This window comes from Mixophyes fleayi, chromosome 3, assembly GCF_038048845.1.
Source record: "Mixophyes fleayi isolate aMixFle1 chromosome 3, aMixFle1.hap1, whole genome shotgun sequence".
Classification (NCBI taxonomy): domain Eukaryota; kingdom Metazoa; phylum Chordata; class Amphibia; order Anura; family Limnodynastidae; genus Mixophyes; species Mixophyes fleayi.
In genome coordinates this window covers 202177324-202203304 of record NC_134404.1, presented here as the reverse complement: position 1 = coordinate 202203304, position 25981 = coordinate 202177324, and the positions used below count along the sequence as shown (strand labels likewise).

Sequence of the window (25981 nt, the reverse complement as noted above, 5' to 3'; positions counted from 1 at the left end):
TTCGAATACCGCAGGCTGGAAGCCTCATGGTGAAAAACCGTCAACGAGGAAACTGAAGCAAGTCTTTGACGTACCCCCTCGTGACAATGCCCCTGATCCATGATTCTAATGATGATACCAGCCACCTGTCCCGAAAAAGCAGAAGACGTGCACCCACCAGAGCTCTGTGTGTGGAGGTAGGATGTCCCCTATGAGAGGGACCCCGACCCCTACGGAACCCGCCTCTAGCAGGGGCATTTGACTGACCCATAGCAGGGGATCCTCTAGATCTCTGGAAGGGCCAAAAGGACCGAAACCCTAGGCTGTCTAGTCCTGGTCTGAGAGACAGGCAAAAAAGAGATTTTACCACGCCCGTGGCTTCTGAAATGAGCTGGTCTAATCTAGTGGGAGATGCCATCAAAAGAAACCGTCTCCAAGGTGCGTTTGGAATCCACGTCCGTGGACCAAGAACGCAACCATAGAGAACGTCTTGCTGCTATGACCAGTGCCGAGAGCCTGGCCGCACTGACATCCAATGAAGCCTACGCTACCTCTAATATGATCGTAGAGCACCATTAATTCTTCACTAGGGGCTCCATGCCGGAGGCCTTTTGATAACTGCTCTGCCCATGCTTGGATAGCATTACTGATCCAAGCCGTGGACATGGACGGCCTAAAAATACTACCAGCTGCATCATAAGCTGCCCTAAGGAAAAAAAAACAAAAAATCGAATTTTTGTTTCTGGCATCCTTGAGGGAAACAATTCCTTCAACTGGTTAAGTGGTTGCTCTAGTCAAACTGCCTATGGGAGGGTCCACCATTGGAAGTGCCTCCCTTTTGTCACAATCTTTAACTGAAAGAGTAGAGTTTTAAATTTCGCTGTCCTGGTAAAACGCCTATCAGACTTTTCCTGGCATCAGAAATTATTTCCATTAATTGAGGCGATGGAGGAAAAGAAATAAGTTGCTTCATCTGTCTTTTAAACAGAGAAAAACCAGCTTGCCGGGAAACCGCTGGGTTGGTGAAGCCTAAAGTAGGGCGCACTCCCAACACCAGGTCTTCTACACCCTGCACTGTGGATAAATCTTCCACACTGGCCGAATCCTCCTCCCCCGAATCTCGCTGAACCTCACCTTCTTCCTCTGATAAAATCTCTGAAGTGGACATTAAATCCCTAGCTTCCTGAGACGCTTATGAGACGGTCTCTTAGCCGCTTTCAGTAAGCATTCCAATGAGGAAGTTGCCACAACTAAACCCTGGGCTGAAACCGCAAGGGACTGTACTTAAGATGATTCTACATGGGGCGCCCCTGAAGTGGACTGTCCGGACTGTGTATCTGACTGGTGTGGTGCAGAAACAGAAGTAGAAGGTTGACCTACCTCCCAAAGAGATATTACCCTTGTGAGCTCTGCTAATGTTGAAGTCAAAGGACGTAGCCAAGCAGGTTCATCCACGGACCTGGACGCAGACTGGGTCTGGCTGTGATCCCGAATCTCCGCCTCACAAAGTGTACACAGGGCCTCCGGGCTCCACAAGACAATTTTTCGCTACACTTGGCACAATTGTAATGCATAACAGACCCTGCAGCAGTTCCCTTCTTAAAGGACCCCTTTCCAGTCATGGTGAAAATTTCTAACACCCAATGTGAGCACGGTAAGCAATATCTATATATACACTCCTTCACAGAGAATATAATAGACATTTTTTTTTTCTTTACTTATTTTATTTTTGGGGGGAAAATACAGGAATTACATATACAATATATATATTAACAAGGGTCCAGGATGTATTTACGAATATATCTGGTGACCCCTTCTGTGTATCACAATACAATATGTAAATCTTTCAAACAGATATAATTGGAATGCTAAACAGTGACAACAATGAGAGCCTCACACACAAGCACACACAATCTTAAACACAATCAAATTGTATAAAGAGCTGCATAACAAGGTTTAAAAACCTGTCCTGTATGAGGGGCACAGCAGGGCTCCATCCTCCACATTGAGGGATATTCTTCACATCCAATGGCTGCCCCAGTGTCCACACAGCTCTCTGTGCCCTCTTGTGTGATTTGCAGGCACAGCTGTGCTCTCCGATTCAACGGAGATCTGCTGTGGCTACTCTGGTCCCCCTTTTTTTGCCGGAAATGCTCGTTGTCTATGGGGGAGGGGGGCGAGACCGCAGCACCTGTTTGTGTGACAGCTGTCTTTTGCCTGGAAATTTGAAAAATAAGTAGCCGGCTGTGCTGAGGTTGAGATAGATGTCAAAGCTACTCACCACGGCTCAGGGACCCGGGGTGGAGGAAGGGCGCAGACTATACACCCCCCTGGGAGGTGTCCCTGAGCCCAGCACTTCCCCCCTATAAAAATAAGTATTAAATAAATATTAAATAAATAAAAAAACATTAAATCCAGGGCAGGAGCCCAGGAAAACATGCCTACTCCTAAGGCACAAAAACTAACCTATTCTTCCTGTGGAAGGGGTATAGTGGGGGTGGAGTTACACTCACACATTTAACTGTTTAAGTGCCTGGACTCCTGGTACCACCTACTATACCCCTATGTATAGCAGTGTCCACCAATTGGACATATGAGAAACTTATTTTTCCATTGTTGAAACTCCTAAACAAAATGACCCTAAAAGGGCCTAAAAGAAAGTATAAGGAGAGGAAATTTCAGTTCAGATAATTCTTCTATGTTAGAATTATGCGAGCTCTATACATGTATTATTTGTTAATACTCACCAGCAAAATGTAATTACTAGTATCATACTGGTACAGGCGAAATCCTGGGTTATTGGACTCTGCCTCTGTTGAGGACTTAATGGGTGTTACGGCTGGTGCAACAAATGCAGATCCAACTGGATTCTCTGAAATGAAATATAATCAGTAATTATTTTTAATATAAGTTGCTCAATGTTTGTTATAGAAGCAAATGTTGCTATAAATTGTGTAATTTTGTTTTGCAATCTTGGATTACTGAGGTTAAAGTCAATAGGAAATGCAAAATCACCACAAAAGAGCTTACTCTTTGCATTTACCACATATTTTCACACATATGAAATAATGGATATGAGAGAACATATCACATGAGAAATTATACAAAAGGTGACTTGATCATTATTATTGCTGTTATCCAAAAAGCCATTTTCATTACACTTAATAGGGGGAATTCAATTGGCCGCGTTACTGTTAAAAGTAACGCGGCCTGCGCATTATTAGCGTTATTACGGGGTAATAGTGCGCATTATTAGCGTTATAACGGTAATAGTGCGCATTATTAGCGTTATTACGGTAATAGTGCGCATTATTAGCGTTATTACGGTAATAGTGCACGTAATTACCGTTATTACAGTAGTTCTAACACTTTTGCTCGCAGTTCCCTGAGCTGCGAGCAGAAATCTGGGTTAAAACTACCGTAATAACAGTAATAGTTTTAGCTCAGGGGTACTTCAGGGGGGAATTGAATTCCCCCCTAAAACTTTACCACCACAAAAGAGATGAATCAAAATTAAAACAAAACTTTAAAATGGCTGCAGTAGGGGATGTGAGCAGGAGGACTAATAAGAGGCTGCAATCTTCATTATTGCAACTTCTCATTTGTCTTCTTGATCACACCCCCCTTGAAAATGTCACACAGTATCTATGATAATTATCATAGAGCCTAGGGTAAAATCCCTGGGCTCAGGTTATGTGGTGAAGCTATAACAATCCACTCCCTCCCCACGTGTTACTATCGTCAGCACAGTGTCCCAGTGGCTAGCATTGCTGTATGAGAGAGCGGAAATCATGGGTCTAATTTAGGGATGAGCGCACTCGGATTTATGAAATCCGAGCCCACCCGAACGTTGCGGATCCGAGTCGGATCCGAGACAGATCCGGGTATTGGCGCCAAATTCAAAAGTGAAACTGAGGCTCTGACTCATAATCCCGTTGTCGGATCTCGCGATACTCGGATCCTATAAATTCCCCGCTAGTCGCCGCCATCTTCACTCGGGCATTGATCAGGGTAGAGGGAGGGTGTGTTAGGTGGTCCTCTGTGCTGTTTAGTTCTGTGCTGTTTAGTTCTGTGCTGTTTAGTTCTGTGCTGTTTAGTTCTGTGCTGTTTAGTGCTGTGCTGTGCTGTGCTGTGCTGTGTTCTGCAGTATCAGTCCAGTGGTGCTGTGTGCTGTGCTCTGTCCTTCTGAGGTCAGTGGTGCTGCTGGGTCCTGTGCTGTGTCCTGTTCAGTCCAGTGGTGCTGTGTCCTGTGCTCTGTGCTTCTAAGGGCATAGTTATTTCCCCAATATTCCCCTGTGTTTAAAAAAATAAAAAAAAGTTTTTTTAAAAAATACCAAAAACTACTTTAATTTTTTTTAATTACCACAAAATTTGCACAACCAATCCTGCAGTATAAGCCCATTGGTACTGCAATATTACCAAGTTCACACATTCAGCAGTAAAAGTCCAGTGGTACTGCAATATTACAAAGTTTACACATTCTGCAGTATCAGTCCAGTGGTGCTGTGTCCTGTGCTCTGTCCTGCCGAGTTCCGTAGTGCTGCTGGGTCCTGTGCCATGTCCTGTTCAGTCCAGTGGTGCTGTGTCCTGTGCTCTGTGCTTCTAAGGGCATAGTTATTTCCCCATTATTCCCAAGTTTTTAAAAAATAAAAAAAAAGTAAAAAAAAATAAAAAATTAAAAAAAAAAAAAATATATAATAATTATAACCAAATTTGCAAAACCAATCCAGCAGTATAAGTCCATTGGTACTGCAATATTACCAAGTTCACACATTCTGCAGTATCTTGTGCTACATATAATGGAGACCAAAAATTTGGAGGATAAAGTAGGGAAAGATCAAGACCCACTTCCTCCTAATGCTGAAGCTGCTGCCACTAGTCATGACATAGACGATGAAATGCCATCAACGTCGTCTTCCAAGCCCGATGCCCAATCTCGTAGTACCGGGCATGTAAAATCCAAAAAGCCCAAGTTAAGAAAAAGTAGCAAAAAGAGAAACTTTAAATCATCTGAGGAGAAACGTAAAGTTGCCAATATGCCATTTACGACACGGAGTGGCAAGGAACGGCTTAGGCCCTGGCCCGTGTTCATGACTAGTGGTTCAGCTTCACCCACGGATCTTAGCCCTCCTCCTCCTCCCCCCCCCTACAAAAAATTGAAGAGAGTTATGCTGTCAGCAACAAAACAGCAAACAACTGTGCCTTCTAAAGAGAAATTATCACAAATCCCCAAGGCGAGTCCAAGGGTGTTGGTGGTTGTCAAGCCTGACCTTCCCATCACTGTACGGGAAGAGGTGGCTCGGGAGGAGGCTATTGATGATGTAGCTGGCGCTGTGGAGGAACTTGATGATGAGGATGGTGATGTGGTTATTGTAAATGAGGCACCAGGGGGGGAAACAGCTGATGTCCATGGGATGAAAAAGCCCATCGTCATGCCTGGTCAGAAGACCAAAAAATGCACCTCTTCGGTCTGGAGTTATTTTTATCCAAATCCAGACAACCAATGTATGGCCATATGTAGCTTATGTAAAGCTCAAATAAGCAGGGGTAAGGATCTTGCCCACCTAGGAACATCCTCCCTTATACGTCACCTGAATAACCTTCATAGTTCAGTGGTTAGTTCAGGAACTGGGGCTAGGACCCTCATCGGTACAGGGACACCTAAATCCCGTGGTCCAGTTGGATACACACCAGCAACACCCTCCTCGTCAACTTCCTCCACAATCTCCATCAGATTCAGTCCTGCAGCCCAAGTCAGCAGCCAGACTGAGTCCTCCTCAATACGGGATTCATCCGAGGAATCCTGCAGCGGTACGCCTACTACTGCCACTGCTGCTGTTGCTGCTGTTAGTCGGTCATCTTCCCAGAGGGGAAGTCGTAAGACCGCTAAGTCTTTCACAAAACAATTGACCGTCCAACAGTCGTTTGCCATGACCACAAAATACGATAGTAGTCACCCTATTGCAAAGCGTATAACTGCGGCTGTAACTGCAATGTTGGTGTTAGACGTGCGCCCGGTGTCCGCCATCAGTGGAGTGGGATTTAGAGGGTTGATGGAGATATTGTGTCCCCGGTACCAAATCCCCTCGAGATTCCACTTCACTAGGCAGGCGATACCAAAAATGTACAGAGAAGTACGATCAAGTGTCCTCAGTGCTCTTAAAAATGCGGTTGTACCCACTGTCCACTGAACCACGGACATGTGGACAAGTGGTTCTGGGCAAACGAAGGACTATATAACTGTGACAGCCCACTGGGTAGATGCATCCCCTTCCGCAGCAACAGCAACAGCTGCATCAGTAGCAGCATCTACAAAATGGCTGCTCATGCAAAGGCAGGCAACATTGTGCATTACAGGCTTTAATAAGAGGCACAACGCTGACAACATATTAGAGAAAATGAGGGAAATTATCTCCCAGTGGCTTACCCCACTTAGACTCTCATGGGGATTTGTGGTGTCAGACAATGCCAGTAACATTGTGCGGGCATTAAATATGGGCAATTTCCAGCACGTCCCATGTTTTGCCCACACCATTAATTTGGTGGTGCAGCATTACCTCAAGAGTGACAGGGGTGTGCAGGAGATGCTTGCGGTGGCGCGCAAAATTGCTGGACACTTTCGGCATTCAGCCAGTGCCTACCGCAGACTAGAGGCACATCAAAAAAGCATGAACCTGCCCTGCCATCACCTCAAACAAGAGGTTGTGACGCGCTGGAACTCCACCCTCTATATGCTGCAGAGGATGGAGGAGCAGCAAAAGGCCATTCAGGCCTACACAGCCACCTACGACATAGGCAAAGGAGTGGGGATGCGCCTCAGTCAAGCGCAGTGGAGACTGATTTCCGTGTTGTGCAAGGTTCTGCAGCCATTTGAACTTGCCACACGAGAAGTCAGTTCCGACACTGCCAGCTTGAGTCAGGTCATTCCCCTGATCAGGCTGTTGCAGAAGCAGCTGGAGAAAGTGAGGGAGGAGCTGGTAAGCCATTGCGATTACACCAAGCATGTAGCTCTTGTGGATGTAGCCCTTCGTACGCTTTGCCAGGATCCGAGGGTGGTCACTCTTTTAAAGTCAGAGGAATACATTCTGGCCACCGTGCTCGATCCTCGGTTTAAAGCGTATGTTGTGTCTCTGTTTCCGGCGGACACAAGTCTACAGCGGTGCAAAGACCTGCTGGTCAGGAGATTGTCCTCTGAAGAGGACCGTGACATGCCAACAGCTCCACCCTCATTTTCTTCCACATCTATGGCTGCGAGGAAAAAGCTCAGTTTTCCCAAAAGAGGCACTGGCGGGGATGCTGATAACATCTGGTCCGGACTGAAGGACCTGCCAACCATTGCAGACATGTCTACTCTCGCTGCATTGGATGCTGTCACAATAGAAAAAATTGTGGATGATTACTTTGCTGACACCATCCAAGTAGACATGTCAGACAGTCCATATTGTTACTGGCAGGAAAAAAAGGCAGTTTGGAAGCCCCTGTACAAACTGGCTCTATTTTACCTGAGTTGTCCCCCCTCCAGTGTGTACTCGGAAAGAGTTTTTAGTGCAGCGGGGAACCTGGTCAGTGAGCGGCGAAGGAGGTTGCTTCCTCACAACGTTGAAAAAATGATGTTTATAAAAATGAATAATCAATTCCTCAATGAAGTACAGCACTGCCCTCCAGATACTACAGAGGGACCTGTGGTTGTGGAGTCCAGCGGGGACGAATTGATAATGTGTGATGAGGAGGAAGTACACACTGTAGGGGGAGAGGAATCAGAGGTTGAGGATGAGGACGACATCTTGCCTCAGTAGAGCCTGTTTAGTCTGTACAGGGAGAGATGAATAGCTTTTTTGGTGTGGGGGCCCAAACAAACCAATCATTTCAGCCAAAGTTGTTTGGTAGGCCCTGTCGCTGAAATGATTGGTTTGTTAAAGTGTGCATGTCCTATTTAAACAACATAAGGGTGGGTGTGAGGGCCCAAGGACAATTCCATCTTGGACCTTTTTTTTTTGCATTATATGACCAATCAACAGTCGTTTGCCATGTTCAAAAAGTAAAACCAAATTTAAAAAAATACAAGAAATTAAACCAAAAGTAAAATGCCGTGTCATAATTTAAAACAAGAGGTATTGACGTGCTCTAAAACTACTGTATTGTTGTTTATATTTTATAAACACTACACTTGACAGCTTGAGTCTTTCAATAAAAAAGTAACTGTCCATTGCACGAATATTTGCAACAGGGACAATTTTAGGGTTAAGAAAGTCAACTAATAACACTTCGACGCTGTCTGTCTTTATAAACACTACACTTGGAAGTTGGAGGAGGTATTGTGGCCCCGGCACCAAATTTACTACCGGGGCCACTCCACTGTGCAGTCCATATTTAGGTGTATCAGATATTAAACAACGGTGACAGTTGATGCCCAATTTTTTAATTATATTGTGGCCTCGGTACCAAATTGTGTACCGGGGCCACCACACTACGCAGTCCAGATACTTGTTTGGTGGAATTCAGACCAGTTGAGGGTTTTATTATTATATTGTGTGGACCACTCTATCTATACCACACTACAACTCTATACCACTCTATTTCATACTTTAATTCTATTTCATACTTTAATTCTATTTCATACTTTAATTCTATTACTAATTACCATAAAGAGGAAGAAAATAAACCAATTTTACCAAAAGTATAATATGACTTAGACTTACAAACACTACACTTGAAAGATCGGGCCTTTAAATGAAAAAGTCAGTCTTCATTGCACGACTATGTGCAACAGGGACAGTTTTTTGGGTTTACAAAGTCAAACAATAACACTTTGACCCTGTCTGTCTGGGATCTCAATGACCAATTGTCTGTACCATGTTTGGAGGAGGTATTGTGGCCCCGGTATCAAATTGGGTACCGGGGCCACCCCACTATGCAGTCCAGATACTTGTTTGGTGGAATTCTGACACGTGGAGGGTTTTTTAATTATATTGTGGCCTCTGTACCAAATTGTGTACCGGGGCCACCACACTACGCAGTCAAGATAGATAGATGCGTATTGCGTATCATAGATAAAGTACATTCAGTGGTGTGGGGCAAATTGAAAAATATTCAAAATGCACTGACATTATCAAAAACAAGAGGTTGTCACACGCTAAAACTCCAACATGTATATGATGGAGAGGATGGAGGAGCAGCCGTATGTGTAGTGTAATGCAGATCTGTTGAAGGTTTTTTATATATTTTATTGTGGTGCCCAGTGCCCACTCCTCTACGCAGTCCAGGTACAATTATTGGTGCGAATCATAAAAGTTCAGGGTTTTTAATATATTGTGGTGACCCACTCCTCTACGCAGTCCAGGTACAATTATTGGTGCGAATCATAAAAGTTCAGGGTTTTTAATATATTGTGGTGACCCACTCCTCTACGCAGTCCAGGTACAATTATTGGTGCGAATCATAAAAGTTCAGGGTTTTTAATATATTGTGGTGACCCACTCCTCTACGCAGTCCAGGTACAATTATTGGTGCGAATCATAAAAGTTCAGGGTTTTTAATATATTGTGGTGACCCACTCCTCTACGCAGTCCAGGTACAATTATTGGTGCGAATCATAAAAGTTCAGGGTTTTTAATATATTGTGGTGACCCACTCCTCTACGCAGTCCAGGTACAATTATTGGTGCGAATCATAAAAGTTCAGGGTTTTTAATATATTGTGGTGACCCACTCCTCTACGCAGTCCAGGTACAATTATTGGTGCGAATCATAAAAGTTCAGGGTTTTTAATATATTGTGGTGACCCACTCCTCTACGCAGTCCAGGTACAATTATTGGTGCGAATCATAAAAGTTCAGGGTTTTTAATATATTGTGGTGACCCACTCCTCTACGCAGTCCAGGTACAATTATTGGTGCGAATCATAAAAGTTCAGGGTTTTTAATATATTGTGGTGACCCACTCCTCTACGCAGTCCAGGTACAATTATTGGTGCGAATCATAAAAGTTCAGGGTTTTTAAGATATTGTGGTGACCCACTCCTCTACGCAGTCCAGGTACAATTATTGGTGCGAATCATAAAAGTTCAGGGTTTTTAAGATATTGTGGTGACCCACTCCTCTACGCAGTCCAGGTACAATTATTGGTGCGAATCATAAAAGTTCAGGGTTTTTAAGATATTGTGGTGACCCACTCCTCTACGCAGTCCAGGTACAATTATTGGTGCGAATCATAAAAGTTCAGGGTTTTTAATATATTGTGGTGACCCACTCCTCTACGCAGTCCAGGTACATTTATTGGTGCGAATCATAAAAGTTCAGGGTTTTTAATATATATTGTGGTGACCCACTCCTCTACGCAGTCCAGGTACATTTATTGGTGCGAATCATAAAAGTTCAGGGTTTTTAATATATATTGTGGTGACCCACTCCTCTACGCAGTCCAGAAAGATACCTTGTTGCAACGTTTTGGACTAATAACTATATTGTGAGGTGTTCAGAATACACTGTAAATTAGTGGAAATGCTTGTTATTGAATGTTATTGAGGTTAATAATAGCCTAGGAGTGAAAATAAGCCCAAAAACTTGATTTTTAAACTTTTTATGTTTTTTTCAAAAAAAATCCGAATCCAAAACCTTAAATCCGAACCGAGACCTTTCGTCAAGTGTTTTGCGAGACAAATCCGAACCTCAAAAATAACGAAAATCCGGATCCAAAACACAAAACACGAAACCTCAAAAGTCGCCGGTGCACATCCCTAGTCTAATTACGACCAGGGCCCAATCTGTGTGGAGTTTGCATGTTCTTCCTGTGTTTGTGTGGGTTTCCTCCTGATGCTGCAGGCTCTATCTATTTCCTGGGACAGGGCTAAGGCTAGTCTATATAATTAAACAAATGTTTCCCTGTATGTATAAAAGTATTTGTAAGGATTAACAGACATCTGTCCCATGTTGAGAAAATTAAAACAGATTAATAATAGTGTTTTTTCAAGAGTCCAATCAGTAAAACAAATGTAGAATAATGTTTGCTGACATTAAAATCTGTTTTTATTTGGTTTTCAATTCCTAATACAACCAATGTTTCTCCATTTCCATATAAGGCTTTGCATCAATAACCCAGAGGGGCAGATTCAATTCAGAAAATATCCGCATGGGGTGCCTCCGGAACGGCCGCAAAACACCTCTCACGGATATTTTCTGACAGAAGTAACAGTGATTTCTGTTCATGCTCCATAGAGGTGTGATCAAAAATCTGTGTTACTTTTTACCGTAGTAACGGTAATAAAGCGCGGCAGCGATGTTCTGAGGCGCGGCCAATTGAATCTACCTCAGTCTCACTTAGGGGTCCATTTAGGATAGGACGAAAAGCCCTTTCTCTGACAAAAACGTGCATTTTCATTGGAAACAGGGTTTCTCCCTATCTATCAAAGCCACCGGGTCAGTGTTTCACTTGGGCTCTCTGGCAATGACTTCTCCATGAAAAGCATAGGAAAGCCTACCTAACAACAAGAGCAGCGGTACTCAGGATGGTGAAAGAGGATCTGCACAAGAAAAAACACTTTATTATTTAAATAAAGGATTTTTCATAATTTAAATATATGAAATTAATTTTATAAATTTCAATTTTCTATTTAAAAAAAATTGAAATTCAAACTGGAAGCCCAGGTCTGGACTTCCAGTCCCACTGTGCATGTGTGAACCGGCAGCCAGTTTCCACATGCGCATATGCCTGCAACCTGCACTACTGAAGCAGTAAGTTCAGCCTTACCGCTGCCAGACCGTACCACTAGGGAGCTGTCCAGGTGAAATTGTAATGGTAACTTGTAGAGATAGAATATTTTCTATCACTGCGATATCAACAGGTAAAGATAAATAGACTCCTTAGTAAGCTATGCAAAATTCCTCCAGCTTCTTAGGTATGTGTATGGCCCCCATCCCCCTCAGGAAACCGCTTAGGTTTCTGCATGTGCATACACCGGATATTAAAGTATGTGTAACTGAGATGCATATCATGCAATTACAAGAAAGAGGTCAGTTACAAAGTGCACAACATCCAATGTGCAGTGGAAAGTCACCTTTGTACCGGCCTTGCTCCTCTGTTCACACAAGTGCGCCAAGATTTCCGCTACGGTACATGGGTCTAAGGAGCAAGATGGCGAAACTTGCAAGAGATTAGAATTTTGTACCAGCTAATGGGAGGAGTTGGCCCGAGAGATGGTCCTCTACAAAAGGACTTGAATTTTGAATTTTGATTTTTCTCTCCATCTTGCACTTTGGCCAATATTTGCATTCTGAACAATACAAAAAAAAAGTTTCACAATCACAAAAGTGTGAAATCGCTGTGAAAATCAGTTTCATGTGGTCAGAACTTCAGCAGAATACCATTCTGCATTGTATTTGTAAATTTGTATTTTGCAAAATAAATGGAGATGAGGTGGTGATATTTAGTGCATTCCACTGTGTGGTGTGATTAGAGTAGGACTGGGAACATTTAAAACCATGGCCAAATCTGTATTGAAGCAAATATATAGTGCAAATATTTTGTCCACATATAAAAAAAAGACTGTCCCAATGTCCCCATCATCATTAATTTAAGCCATAAACAGCGCTTAACAAATCAGTATTTTAGGATGAAAACAGAAAGATTTTTTATTTAAAAGGGTAGAACCAAGAAACTGTCAAAGTCGAATAATTGAATGAAAGTATATTGATTAAATATTGTTTTACCGTGCGATCGCATTCAGTGCGCCACGTGTCATGACACAATCACACGATAAATAACACGCGCATACACTTACACATTTACTTATAGTTCATATTTATGAAGGTTCCAATCCACATTTTATTTATTAGTAAAATGTATTAGATTGTTTATTTATGCATATATAATACTGTAGTAAAGGTATTTATGGTTCAGCTGTTTTAAAAGGTAAAGAGTTTGGTCTCAAATTAAAGCTTATTTCACCAGCATTAACCCCGTGTGGACAAAGTAGCGATCGCATCTATCGATCACAAGATACAAGCAATATGAGATTAATAATAAAAAGTACTGTTGTGTGGGTCAGTTTGAACTGGTCATTCAGAGTCAAAACATGTGAACTATGGTTGGGGGAGGTTGCCCTTCACCCTTTGTAAGGATCAAATGAACTGACCGATAATCTGCAAGGAACTGGAATATCAAAAATGCGTATGTCTATACATTTTTGCATATCATCATCTCGCACCCCCTTACATCTAAGACTCGGGAGTACAGTAAAGGCACAGTTAGACATGAACACATTCACAGATATGCCTTTTATGAGTTGTACCTCTTGTGGGTGCTGGAGGGTTGGTGCTATTGGTGTCAATAAGGCCCCGTTCATTTACAAGAAAAATAAGTGGGCTCCAAGAGAATGGACGACTCTCCCGGGAGTCTGGGAGATGGTAATCCAGTGCTGAGCAACCACTCCATGACGGGCAGGGAGTCAAAATATTACAGGTGGTTTATACAAGAGCAATAATATGGCCTAGCAAAGTTCCACTTTGATCAGCATGTTGAACAAGAAATACATGAAAAGGTACAATTTGTGTGTTTTATTTGTTTAACCAGATTCTCTTAATCATTGACATAACTCTTTATCTTGTATTATGGCTTAGCTATAATCCAATCACATATTAGGTCAAATGAATGTAGTTACATAGAAAATTGAATAGAGTTCACAAATTTTCTGCCAACATTGTATATGTCTTATTGTATTCTTCCTTTATGTTTACAATCAACGTTTTTTTACATGAAAATATATTAAAATAAATATAAAACATCTCTTGCAGTGTTCATTATCTATTTATGAAGTTCTGCTTTGAGGCTGCACTGAAAAGAAGCACTAAATAGAGAATTTCTGCTTTTATGTTCCCCAAGCAGAAGTGCATCATTTGCATTTATAAAACACATGACTTATTTAACCTGCATATAAACATGAAATGTTATTAAACAACATATTTTTCAAAACAGAATAAACAAGCTTACCTTTTTCATCTAAAACAACCATAATACTGTCTCGGTGGGTATGTCCATAAAACTGTCCAACAATAATGTCGCTATAAGTGCGGAAAATTTTTACCAGTTTCTCATTGAACTGTTCTCTCATTGCAGGGATGAGTAGTGTAAAGGGAAGGAAACCAATAGGAACATGAGCAATGATGTAAACCTACATAAAATAAATGATATAGCACAAGAACATTAGTGTCAATTCTCAAGTCATATTTAAATTTACAAAGTAAAAACTGAATAAACTGTACTTAGCAATGTCCCTTTTTAGTATTAACTAGAAACATGTATGTATTAACTTTCCCTATGGTAAATAATAAGGATGACTCAGAGTTCACTGGAATTATACAACACCTTGGTGTGCTATTAAACAAAACTTAAAAAATTTCACTTTGCAAAAAACAATGAAAATTCAGGAAAATCCAATTATTCGTACTACAATAATCAAAAATATTTCTTAAATGACCTTATATGCAGTACATATGAAATAATCATGTTGAGTACAGTAAATGTTTTTCTACACACGAAAATTCTTTCAATATTAACCTAACCCACAAAGGTTGCATAATTTGTAGACAGAAACTTTCAATTAAGGCAAAGTAAGATACAATAAGGTACAATGCAGAAAATAATAAATAAAATAATGGTACAAAATGTATTGTTCTTTAAAATCAAAATGACATCAGCCTGCTTTAGAAGTCCACAAAAAGAAAATGATGTAGGGCCTGATTCATTAAGGAAAATAAAGCAAAAAAAAAAAAAAGGAGTAACTTTGCACCTGGGCAAAACCATATTCTATTGGAGGGGAGGTACATTTAAAACGTGGGGACAGATTTATACTTGGGATAAGGCATGTCCTAGTTCAACTTTAAATTTCAGTGTAAAAATAAAGCTATCAAGTATTTGTGTCCTACATAAAAAAGCAGCCAGTATTTAACTAATGTGCAAAATAATAAACTAATTTGCACCCCTTGCAATGTAACATGGTTTGTCCAAAAGAAAATGTAGCCCTTTTTTTTGCCTTACTTTTCTTAATGAATCAGACCCACAGTGTCTTGTTTAAATAAGAGCTTTCAACAGAGAAACACGCTGCGTCATAAGCAACCAATATATATTGTCTTCATTCTATGATAAGAAGAACAGACTAAGACATGGGGCTACCCTTTCACATTTCCGGGGCAGCACAGTTGCGCAGTGGTTAGCATTGCAACCACACACTGCTGAGCTCATGAGTTCGATTCCGATCGGGGCTCTATTTATATGGAGTTTGTATGTGCTCCCCATGCGTGCTCCAGCTTGCTCCCACAGTCCAAAAACATAGTAGTAGGGTAACTGTCTCCTGACAAACGGACCCTAGTCTGTGTGCCTCTAGTACAGAATTTAGCTTGCAACTTCCAATTTGGGCAATGACTGATGTGACAGCGTTGCATTAACATTATTAATGCTATATAAATAAATGACAATAATAGTTTCCATTTGTATCGCTCTCCACTTCCCACTATGATTCCTACCTTGATTAACCACTAGATGGCCACTCAACACCACAGCTGCATTCAAGAAAATAGGCTTGGACTATTTTAACCCTTTTAGACTCTTCAGATGACACATTGTGTTTTGCACTCACTTTATTTCCTTGTTATTAAGGGGAAGGGTCACCATAAGCCAGTACTAACATCTAACAACCAGCTCTGTGTGCTCTGAATTTTTTATAGTGTCAGATAAGAAACTGCTTCTACAGTCCTCTGTTTAATGAAATCCTAATTTTGACAGCATTAACAATTCAGAGCCCTCATAGTTGTCTAATAAATATTAGCAACAGATTCCAATAGCTTTTGAAGCACCAGAAAGGGAGCACAGTAACAAGGGAACTTCATGTTCATTTCCTTGTGTTCATTAAATGGAGGTATAGGAATGCTATTAATTGATTTTGTGCAGCACTTTTTTGTTAATTTTATTAAAAGTACAGTTATACAAAGCCCTCTCTCCACATCCCGGCTGTTTGTTATCATTGATCTTATTGTCATGCTGTCTGTATGGAAGTATTGAATCTAGTGGTGTAGTTTTAGCTGTGTGCGCTTGTTTCACAGTTTGTATACAGAAGACATAGGCTTCAACGTCCTTTAAAGACAAATTGTTCATCTAGTCTTCCCATCTATCTATTAATGATTAAATTTGTTCCACTTTAATAATAGGAAAGACATGTATTTATCTCAGCCTTGTATAAATTCCTTTACTATGTCAGCTTGGAATTTGTTACAAACATCTTTAACCATTTCAGTAGTTACTCTCTTCAATAATACTCATGAGCTTACTCCCATCAGTTATCTACCTGGAAACTTTTTATTAAGAAATTACTGAAAAAGAGCAAATATATAACCTCATTTCACATACTACAGCTACTAACATACTAGCATAAAACCTGCTTTTACCTTTTCGTTGTTTTGGCGAGAAAATTGCAATGTTTCCTCCAGCCAGGCAAACTGATCAGCTGGGTCAGTCATGTTGACTGTTACTTTATTAGGACTGTAGTACAGATTGGTGTTTAAACTGACGATTCTCAGAGGATTTGAAGACATATTTGATTTGTAGATTTGGGAATAGTATCCTCCTATGTATATTACAAAAAGCAAAAGACTTTGTAAAAAATGTGATTAATGAGTATTATTATGTATCATTTCAAAGAAGCGTCAAAAGTGACTGTACAAGTTATGTTTATCTCTCAAAAACACAGTTTATTAAATCTATTTAGGTTGTTACAACAGAAAATAGTGTATCTTTAGCAAAATGTACCAGTTCCTTATTACAAGTATGCAAATATATAGTTATATACATAATACTGTTCCTCTTTGAAAGCGAGAGCTCACAAATTTCTCCTAGTAGTAATTTTTTTATCCATAACAGTACATATGCTGCTTATAACACTAAAAGATACCAAATTACTTGCATTCTTAATATGTACTGTATCAGTACAGCGGTCTCATTATTTGTGGTTTTGAAAAGTGTAAACTGATTTATATTCATTTAAGTCCTGAAGTCTGCTGAATTCTGTACATGTATCTACACATAGAATTGTAACATAAGGAAAAGATTGTCAGTTTCACTCGAGATTTATATAAAATCTAAATCAAGAAATATGCCAAAACCAAATTAGGAACATTTATGAAAACTGGTGCTCACATAATATATAAAAACTCAGACAGCAATAAGACAATAACTTTCATTTATAAACTGTGGTAGAACCAAGAGAAGCTGCTTTGGTACAATCCGTGTTATTACTTTTTTCTACCTGTGCATCAGATTTTCTAAAATGCCCCTAACGTCTTAAGTGATGTATGCTTTTGCATAGATTAAATTGCTTTCATATGGGTTCAGCTGCTATAAATATTAATAGTGTAACAATATTTGTCTAATTTGTTCCGTAGCCCACTAGCCACAACATAATATTCTCACAATATCACACTGTACCGAAAGCCATTTTAAACGCAGTATCTTCTAGTGCCCAAACTTTTCCTGAAATTACAAATGTTACTTGTAAATCTTCTTAAAGAGAGATCTGTACATATAAAATATACTTATAATAGTCAATATTACTTGTAAAGAAAATATATATTTTGGGGGAGATTGAATTGACAACGATGTGGCGCACGTACATTGTTGGCAATTACAGTTGGAATCACTGGTCATTTTTCTTCAAACCTGTATGAGGAGCTAGATAAAATGAGCGGAGATTTAAGCCATAAAATACGCGCGAGGTGTCTCCGTGGTCGTTTCGGAGACACCTCGTGCTAAACTCAATCTACCCCTTTGAGTCTTTTTATTTAAATAATGTGAACAGGTGCCTATCTTAGCAGAAGATCTTTTTATTTTATTGTGAATAGGAATTATGTTTATTTTCTTATACATTATGGCTCATTTGTTAACCTAGTGCTATGTGCAAAAATGAAATGTCCTGGAACACACAGCATCCAATCAGATTCTGTCATTTTCCTACTGCAGTTTACAAAATGAAAGTAAACATCTGATTGGTTGGTATTTCCACAATATGTGTATGCACACTACACATACTTTAGCACCCTATTGTGCTACAATTTACCTACACTGTCCTTCCTTGACAGGGAGCCTGGGGGAAGTTATTGGTTTACAGCTCAAAGAGAGGAAGTGTTTTATTTAAAAAAATAAATCACTTGAACTTCAGTTGGAATTTCCAGAGAGGATACTGGTCAGCATCACTTCCAACATAGCTATCTAAAGGGGTGTAAATGGTGTAGTGTAATAGACTTAGGTGTAAATGTATCAATTGGTGGTTACCTAAAATTGGAGATTCTCATAGATTTGCTGTTATTATTTAAAACAAACAATACAGAAGTGGAAGTTGCTCAATTTATAGGCTTATAGCAGGTGCTTGAAAGAGTGGGGTTAACCTGAAAGGAACAAACACAGACAAATATCCCCCAGCACACTGCTATAGCCAGCAAAGGAGCTGCCATTTGTACTTGTACATAAAAATGAAAAAGTCTCAGTTGCACACATTTGCAAATGTATGTTAAATCCACCCATCACTCCACGGTGCTTTTGGTAATAGGGTGGTCCTAACTCTAAACAGTGAGAATCCCATATATTTGCGCCATACATATATGTGTTTTTAAATTAAGAGCTAACTTACCAAGAGGTACCCCAGAAGCCTCCAAATGTCAATACAGTGCCAGCACTGCCCCTCAGCTACTGACACCAACATGCCTCTCATCATCATCATCAATTTATATAGCGCCACTAATTCCGCAGCGCTGTAGAGAGAACTCATTCATATCGGTCCCTGCCCCATTGGAGCTTACAGTCTATATTTCCTAACACACACACACTCACACACAGAGAGGGGGACAGACAGAGAGGGAGAGACTAGGGTAAATTTTGATAGCAGCCAATTAACCTGCCAGTATGTTTTTGGAGTGTGGAAGGAAACCGGAGCACCCGGAGGAAACCCACGCAAACACAGTGAGAACATACAAACTCCACACAGATAAGGCCATGGTCGGGAATCGAACTCATGACCCCAGCGCAGCCAGATGAGACAGAAGTGCTAACCACTAGGCCACTGTGCTGCCCCTCTCAAACAAACAATAAAGAAGTGGAAGTTGGTCAATCAATTTATAGGCTCATAGCAGGTGTTTCAAAGGGTGTTCTCTGTGTTTGTTCCTTTCAGGATAACCCCACCCTACAAGCTGCCAATTCATTGGGCGCACATACTTTTTCACACTTGGTTTCTTCATATTGGCTTATCTTTTTGTTAAACAAAGAATGACAATTTAACATCAGATATAGGAAATTTGACATGTGATGTAAGATTAAATTTTTATAACATGGTGAAGACGTTAATTATATGTTAATTACACCATGGTATGTAAACACAAATATCTATCTATCTACTATAATTTTTATCACTATTATTGTTGTTGGTTTATTTCTCTACCCCTGTTCAAAGAGTTGCAAATTGCATGTTTTGCAAGTTTGCTGTGTAACACTGGGGAATTTTTACACAAGGACACTGACTTATTTCCTTCTTGGGTGAAGTAATTTGTTCTACAGTCACTATGTAGAACAACAAAGCAATAGCAAGTAATAAGTTTCACCTTTCCGGAAAGTACTCAGAGCTTCTTCAGAGAGCCATGGTTTCCAAAACTCTGCTACTGCTGTATATATCTCACTCCCCGATACTGGGAACTGATCCTGAAATACACAGAGAAGCAATCTTGAAAATAATGTTAACCTACCACTTTGTTTGCCCTGTCTGAGGGGATATGCATGCTGACTTGGCTAGTTGGTTCATGAAAGTACAGATGACTCGGGCTTTCAGTTACATGTTGTTATAAAATAAACTAATAATAATAATAATGATAATAATAATAATAACAAAAAGATATCTAAAAAAAAAATGTTAAAAATATTGACCATTGAACAAAATGCTTTATTCAAAGCACTTTACTATTGATTTTCTTCTGATATCGCCATCCTGAGACAGATACATGTACCTCTGCCATGCTTATTAAATCCTTACGCTATGCTTTGGCACAGCCATCATCTGCGGCGACATCTTGATGTATAGTGCGAAGGCCAATGGGCGGTGAACACTTTGCCTTTTAAATAAATAGACCCAATAGTTATTTATGTCAAAGCAGATGCCTCATGAACGGATTTATGCAAAGTAGCACAGCATAAAATACCAAATAAAAAACTTTGCATTTGTTAAGTAACACTGTACAAACAGCACTAATGTACTGTAACCCATAGTCACTGGTCAAACACTACCTTTGATTATTTCATTAGACTTGTGCATGTTACATTAATGAAAGCAGGTGTCTATTTCCTTGTTATTGTTATATCATATCTTTTTACCAAGTTTATATAGAGAAAACTTTCTGCAGTGTTGTGCAGAGGTGAATTTCCTATATGAAACATACTGGATCACTTCATAAATAAATACAAAAAATATTAACTTTTAATGGTCATTAATTTTGGGCATTTTCATAAACTGGTGCAATGTTGTCAACCTTGAATGACTGCCCTAAAATCACCCTTGACGGTCAGTAAACAAAAGGTATGCAGACATTACATGTAAGGGCAAGCAATGAGGGTCCTGCTTGTAAGTGCTTACAATCTAAAGGGAGAAAGGGAACAAAAGATGAGATCTGCGAGGGGCAGACTGGTTGAAAGTGTGTTGACAACAAATGGAGGTGGTGCTGTAAAGAAATAAATTCTAGCCAGGGAAAGCTTCTCTGGAAGAGTATGTTTTCAGCTGCTGCTAAATAGGTTTCACACTTTAAATAAACTCTATACTAAATTCCCTAACTTACCTATTATAGTACTCCCCAACTATTAATTCTATTTAACAGGATCCTGGCAGTCACATATAGCCAGAACTTCTACAAAGCAACGTCAATGGTATTCTGGGCTCTCTGTAGTAAGATAGATCCTACACAGCTGCTCTAATTGAAAGCTTAACAGCTGCGGAGTGTAGTCTGTGACTCCAGTCAGGTCATGCTCTGATGCAGCCTCTTCGGAGTCTGTGCTCCTAGAAGCAGAGCTCTAAATGAGGCAAGGACTACGCAGCACAGACAGGAACTGTACAAGGATACTAGGGAGACAGCGCTTGACTAAAAACAAAGGAGAGAGATACAGCCAAGCAGAACATAGCATCAGGCATAAGTAACATATATAGGGGCCTAATTATCAAGGTCCTTTGAGTTGAAAACCCCTCAAAAACAGTCATTTCAGGGACTAATCACATCATCATCATCACCATTTATTTATATAGCGCCACTGATTATGCAGTGCTGTACAGAGAACTCATTCACACCAGTCCCTGCCCCTTTGCAGCTTACAGTCTAAATTCCCTAATATACACACACAGAGATAGAGAGATTAGGGTCAATTTGATAGCAGCCAATTAACCTACCAGTATGTTTTTGGAGTGTGGGAAGAAACCGGAGCACCCGGAGGAAACCCACGCAAACATAGGGAGAACATACAAACTCCTCACAGTAAGGCCATGGTCGGGAATTGAACTCATGACCCCAGTGCTGTGAGGCAGAAGTGCTAACCACTGCCCAACATTAAGTATAGAAGTTATAGCTATCGGATTGCAGCATATACACTGTTTCTATGGGGACTGCTATTTTGTGTGATTTACCAAATTCCAAAAATCAAAGATATTAGTAACGTTGCTTGCAATAGCTAACACCATCTGAAGATGCCGTTAGCCATTGAATCTTATCAGGATTCGGATCCCTCAACACAGCTAACCTGCTCTCCCCTTCAGTCACTATTGCAAATATGTCTCTCTGCATGTGTGACTATAGCAACTTTGCCAAAGTGAGCAGAGAGAAGAGACAGAAAATGGGAGTTTAAAGGTAAGTGAAATCATTCCCGGGACAGCCTCCTATCAGATGCGCTGTCCCAGGATGATTTTTTATTAAATGCGGCTGAAAAATTAACACATATGCCCCCTAGAGAGAAAGTAAACTAAGGAGTAAGGAAAAGGTAAAGTAGAGTGGAGGTGAGGGTGAGCTTACATGTATTGGAACTTTGTACTTTAAGACTGTTCCAATTGGAAGTTATATTAACAGAGAATTGATTTTAAATAAAACTTTGTTCAAAATAAGGACTTATGTTTAAGAGAAAACAGAAAAGGACTTCTGTTAACATTACTGGTGTAGAATGGTATTTCTACATCTTTATTATAATTTACCGTTACATTTTGTGGTAAGTTTCTGGATTCCAAGTTGCACTTACTTTTTAACAGTAACTATAGGAAGAATCATGAAATGTCTTGATATCTTTGCCTGTTTTTCCTTGTATATTGCACTTAAAAAATAAATAAAATAAACCATATTTGTCTTGAAGAAAACAAGGTAAAATTCACTGGATTATATGTAGAGTAGCTAAAAGGTTATTCTTGTTTAAATCAATTTATAGCAATTTGGTATGGTTATAAAAAACAAATATCTTCTGCAGTCAAATTTAAATTTTCCATTGGAACAATTACTTATAAGACTCTTGTAATTGTGTTTGTCTCACTTACCTATGGCATTGCCCATGATCATGGGATGTTTAGTGCCTCAGCTGCCCGATTTCAGTTTAAATGGAAAAAAATGTTGTTTTCATGCAGTTTTCCAGTCCACCGTATGTGCTATATTTCATAGTTATTTAGTTAGAGATAAAGCAATAATGTACTATGAGACATATCACATTACAGTGTGTTAGAGAGGCAGGGTGGCTGCATGGAAATGTTCAATCAATGTTGGAATCACTGGATAAGTACTAACAAAAACCAATGATCAATATAAGAGGGTCATAAGCTGAGGTTGGAAGGGAAATAATTTAACCAGAGAATCCCTTTAAGGGGTTTAAGAGACAACAGATACCTTAATGTACAACAATCATGTTCTCTATCATACAAGTCAGACCCATCTATGTACGCAAATTACCAAGTCAGGCAGACATGGTAAATGGCCAGTTTATAGTACAACAACAAGCAAGGCTGACATACCACCAAACAGTACTGATGCCAGCAGTTCTATAAATAAGTGCATTCAGTGGAAAATATTTATATGCATAGAAGAAATGTGTAGAAACATGAAGCAACTGTCATGCATTCGCTTTCATTGGTCTAAGCTGCTCCTTATCTGTCAATTACTAATCTGTCAATTACTAATCTGTTGTAACACTGCAGGACTTCTCTGATGAAGACCTGCAGCAATATGATAACAGCCAGAGGCATATTGTACATTCGGCTAACCACCACCACAAGATGGGCTCCTTCTTGCTATCTGGTAATAGTTTCTCTGGCACAATGGGGAAGAAGTAATTTATGATAGTGTGGTGGAAACAAAAACATTATTATTTTGAGTTTATCAGTTCTTCAACTAGCCGTCATTTTGAACAATGAAGATAAAATTGTCAAAACTTTAAAGCAGACAAGATACCTGGGGCCAGTAGTCATGGTTACCAAGTGCTGGAAATACGAGCATATCAGGTAAGAGGGTGCGAATGGTAGAGGTCATGTTCCTAATGACATCTATTACCATTTTTGTAGATAGTTCATTTACAGGAACATGAGGCGGACTATCTCTGTGGAAGAGACACAAGAAAAGACATTTATTTATAGTGAGTACAGAATAAAATGGGCCTACTTATCTGTTTCTATTTAGTGTGTTAGATACAAGATAGAAATATACATCTTCTTGTACTTTCTCTGATTTAACTTTCTGCTAAATATACACTAACCCTATTTTTAATGTTTTGTTTTCCATTTGTTTTTGTCTAATGGAAATATTAAGAAATTTCTGTATAGAAATATTCCTGTTGTAGGGCTTTAACCAGCATCTAGAACAGCTATTAGATTGATCCAACTTTCGACCCAAGAGCTAAATTACAAGATCGTTGTCCAACTTAGCTGAACCGTGGCTGTCGGATTACTTGCAGAAATGTCGAAGCCCATTAAAGAGGTCAAGATATGGCCACAAACACAATATAGTCATCTTTGCCAACATGGCTGTAAATTATCCTATATATTTTGATAAGATCCCTATTAGAAATCATGGTCGTTTTGAGATAAAGTATCAGACCAATTATGGCCAACATAACTATGCTTAGTTTATCTTGTTCTAGACCAGGCTTGGCTAACCTGTGGCACTCCAGGTGTTGTGAAACTACAAGCTTTTAGTTTCACAACACCTGGAGTGCCACAGGTTAGCCAAGCCTGGTCTAGCCTATAATAGTATTGTATTTGCCCAATAATCCTGTAATGTCTTCCCAAGGCCTATAAGTTTTGATTAGAATAATTCATCACATAATATATAAAACAGTACTAGCTCTGAGTTGTGACTATGTGTGCAGGAACAGAACAAAGAGCATGCAGATATTAGTTTTACACTCTGAAACTTCAAAAGTTACTATGCATCTAGCGAAAGAGAATAAAAGTGAGATACATAACTTACCCAGTCCATATCATGAACTCAACATTTTGCTTTGAGTCCTTTATATATTTAATTGCTGATAATATAAGTCCATATGGGGAGTCACACATGAAGTCTCCATAAATTCCTGGACTTGAAGCATTGACACCCTTAGAGGACAAACACACTTTGGTGTGATCATCAGTTAAGTGATATGAGAAATCCAAATGCAAGTCTGAAATATGCCAAAACTGACCTGAAAGTAAAAATATAAGCTATGTTGTAGTTTCAACAAATATCAAATCAAACCAAAATGGTTTAAAGAAACCACCACTCTATCTAAGTTGCTAGTCATACAAATCGAGTTTCTTTTTTAGTGATATATACTGCTATATACCAACATACCCAATGATACTTTATTACAAGTAATCAATTATAGCCTAAATCTTAACATATAGCTCTTGAACTTGTGCTTACATTTAATTACTTAAAAAGGCAATCAAAATGTTTAATTCAGTGTAAAGGAGTTTTGATGGGGGCAGCTTTGGTCCCCAATCTTTCTAAGCTATATATAGGGCTTTTAAATGACATTCTATTTTAAGAGGTGGTAATATCAAGAGGTGGTAATGACAAGAGTTCTATATTAACTGGATGCATAAATTAGTTGTGTAAGGCCGCCATATTGTTCATCGAATATGTATATGAAAAGCCTTAATTTGAATTTTTAATAGTTATTTTGATTTGTCTAATTACCTGTATTGTTGCACAGTGTCCAAAAACCTTGAAGATGGTTTTTATTCGAAATTTTATAAAAATGCTTACAAATTATCATGATAGTCAGGGCCTGATTATCAAATAGGCTGACTAGGCTGACGCCTAGAGGGCAAGGCTTTTGTGGGTGTGCAACATTTTTTGGGGGTGCAAAATTGTTGCAGAGAGAGGTATAGACTGAAATTAATTTTAGAATAGTTGTTCTCTAAAGTAAAAAAGAAGACAAGAAAGAAAATGTAATAAGGTTTTAATCTTGACGCATTTCCATAGTAAAGGCTGAAGACAATAGGCCAGATTTATCAAGACACATATTTGCCGATTTTGAGTGTATTGTACGCAAAATCACTCTGTGCATGCCGAGAACAGGAAGATACGTCCGTAAACATAGCCCTATACACTCCGGCTTCAACCGCAAAGGACACTTACTGCATACTACGATTTTGGGGAGCGAACAGGACGGGGAAGGGGTGTGTTGCCATAGTAACTGTACAGTAATGGAGTGTCAAACTCAAGCACATGCAGCTGCGTCCGAATCCAGCTCTGGCCATCTCAAACTTACTTGTTTTTCTGCCATATCTCTTGCTCCAGCCACAGGGCTAGTCTAAGTCCTGATCAATAGTGATGTCTGTTCCTTATGCATGCTATAAGGTGTTTACAATCACAGGCAACTGTAAAAATGTATATTATGCTCAATAAACTTCCTAATAATGGTATTTCATGGACGGGGGAAATAATAAAAAAACAGCATACAGTTTATTAACAGGTGACATTAATTCT

At 39.6% G+C, this 25981-nt stretch overlaps 2 protein-coding genes across 2 annotated transcripts in view; both read right to left on the bottom strand.

Moving 5' to 3' along the window:
• The window catches only part of LOC142144326 (heat shock factor protein 2-like), a 541922-nt gene that overhangs the window by 40360 nt on the left and 475581 nt on the right, over window positions 1–25981 (bottom strand). The window lies entirely within an intron of this gene.
• Window positions 1–25981, bottom strand: part of SMPDL3A (sphingomyelin phosphodiesterase acid like 3A) — a 32520-nt gene that overhangs the window by 5141 nt on the left and 1398 nt on the right. Inside the window, exons 2-7 of the mRNA XM_075203004.1 lie at window positions 24476–24689; window positions 23462–23606; window positions 19610–19706; window positions 16412–16590; window positions 13962–14142; window positions 2727–2851 (exon numbers count right to left, since the gene is read on the bottom strand). Of these exons, the coding sequence (XP_075059105.1) occupies window positions 2727–2851; window positions 13962–14142; window positions 16412–16590; window positions 19610–19706; window positions 23462–23606; window positions 24476–24689 (941 nt within the window). The remainder of the gene's footprint in view (window positions 1–2726; window positions 2852–13961; window positions 14143–16411; window positions 16591–19609; window positions 19707–23461; window positions 23607–24475; window positions 24690–25981) is intronic.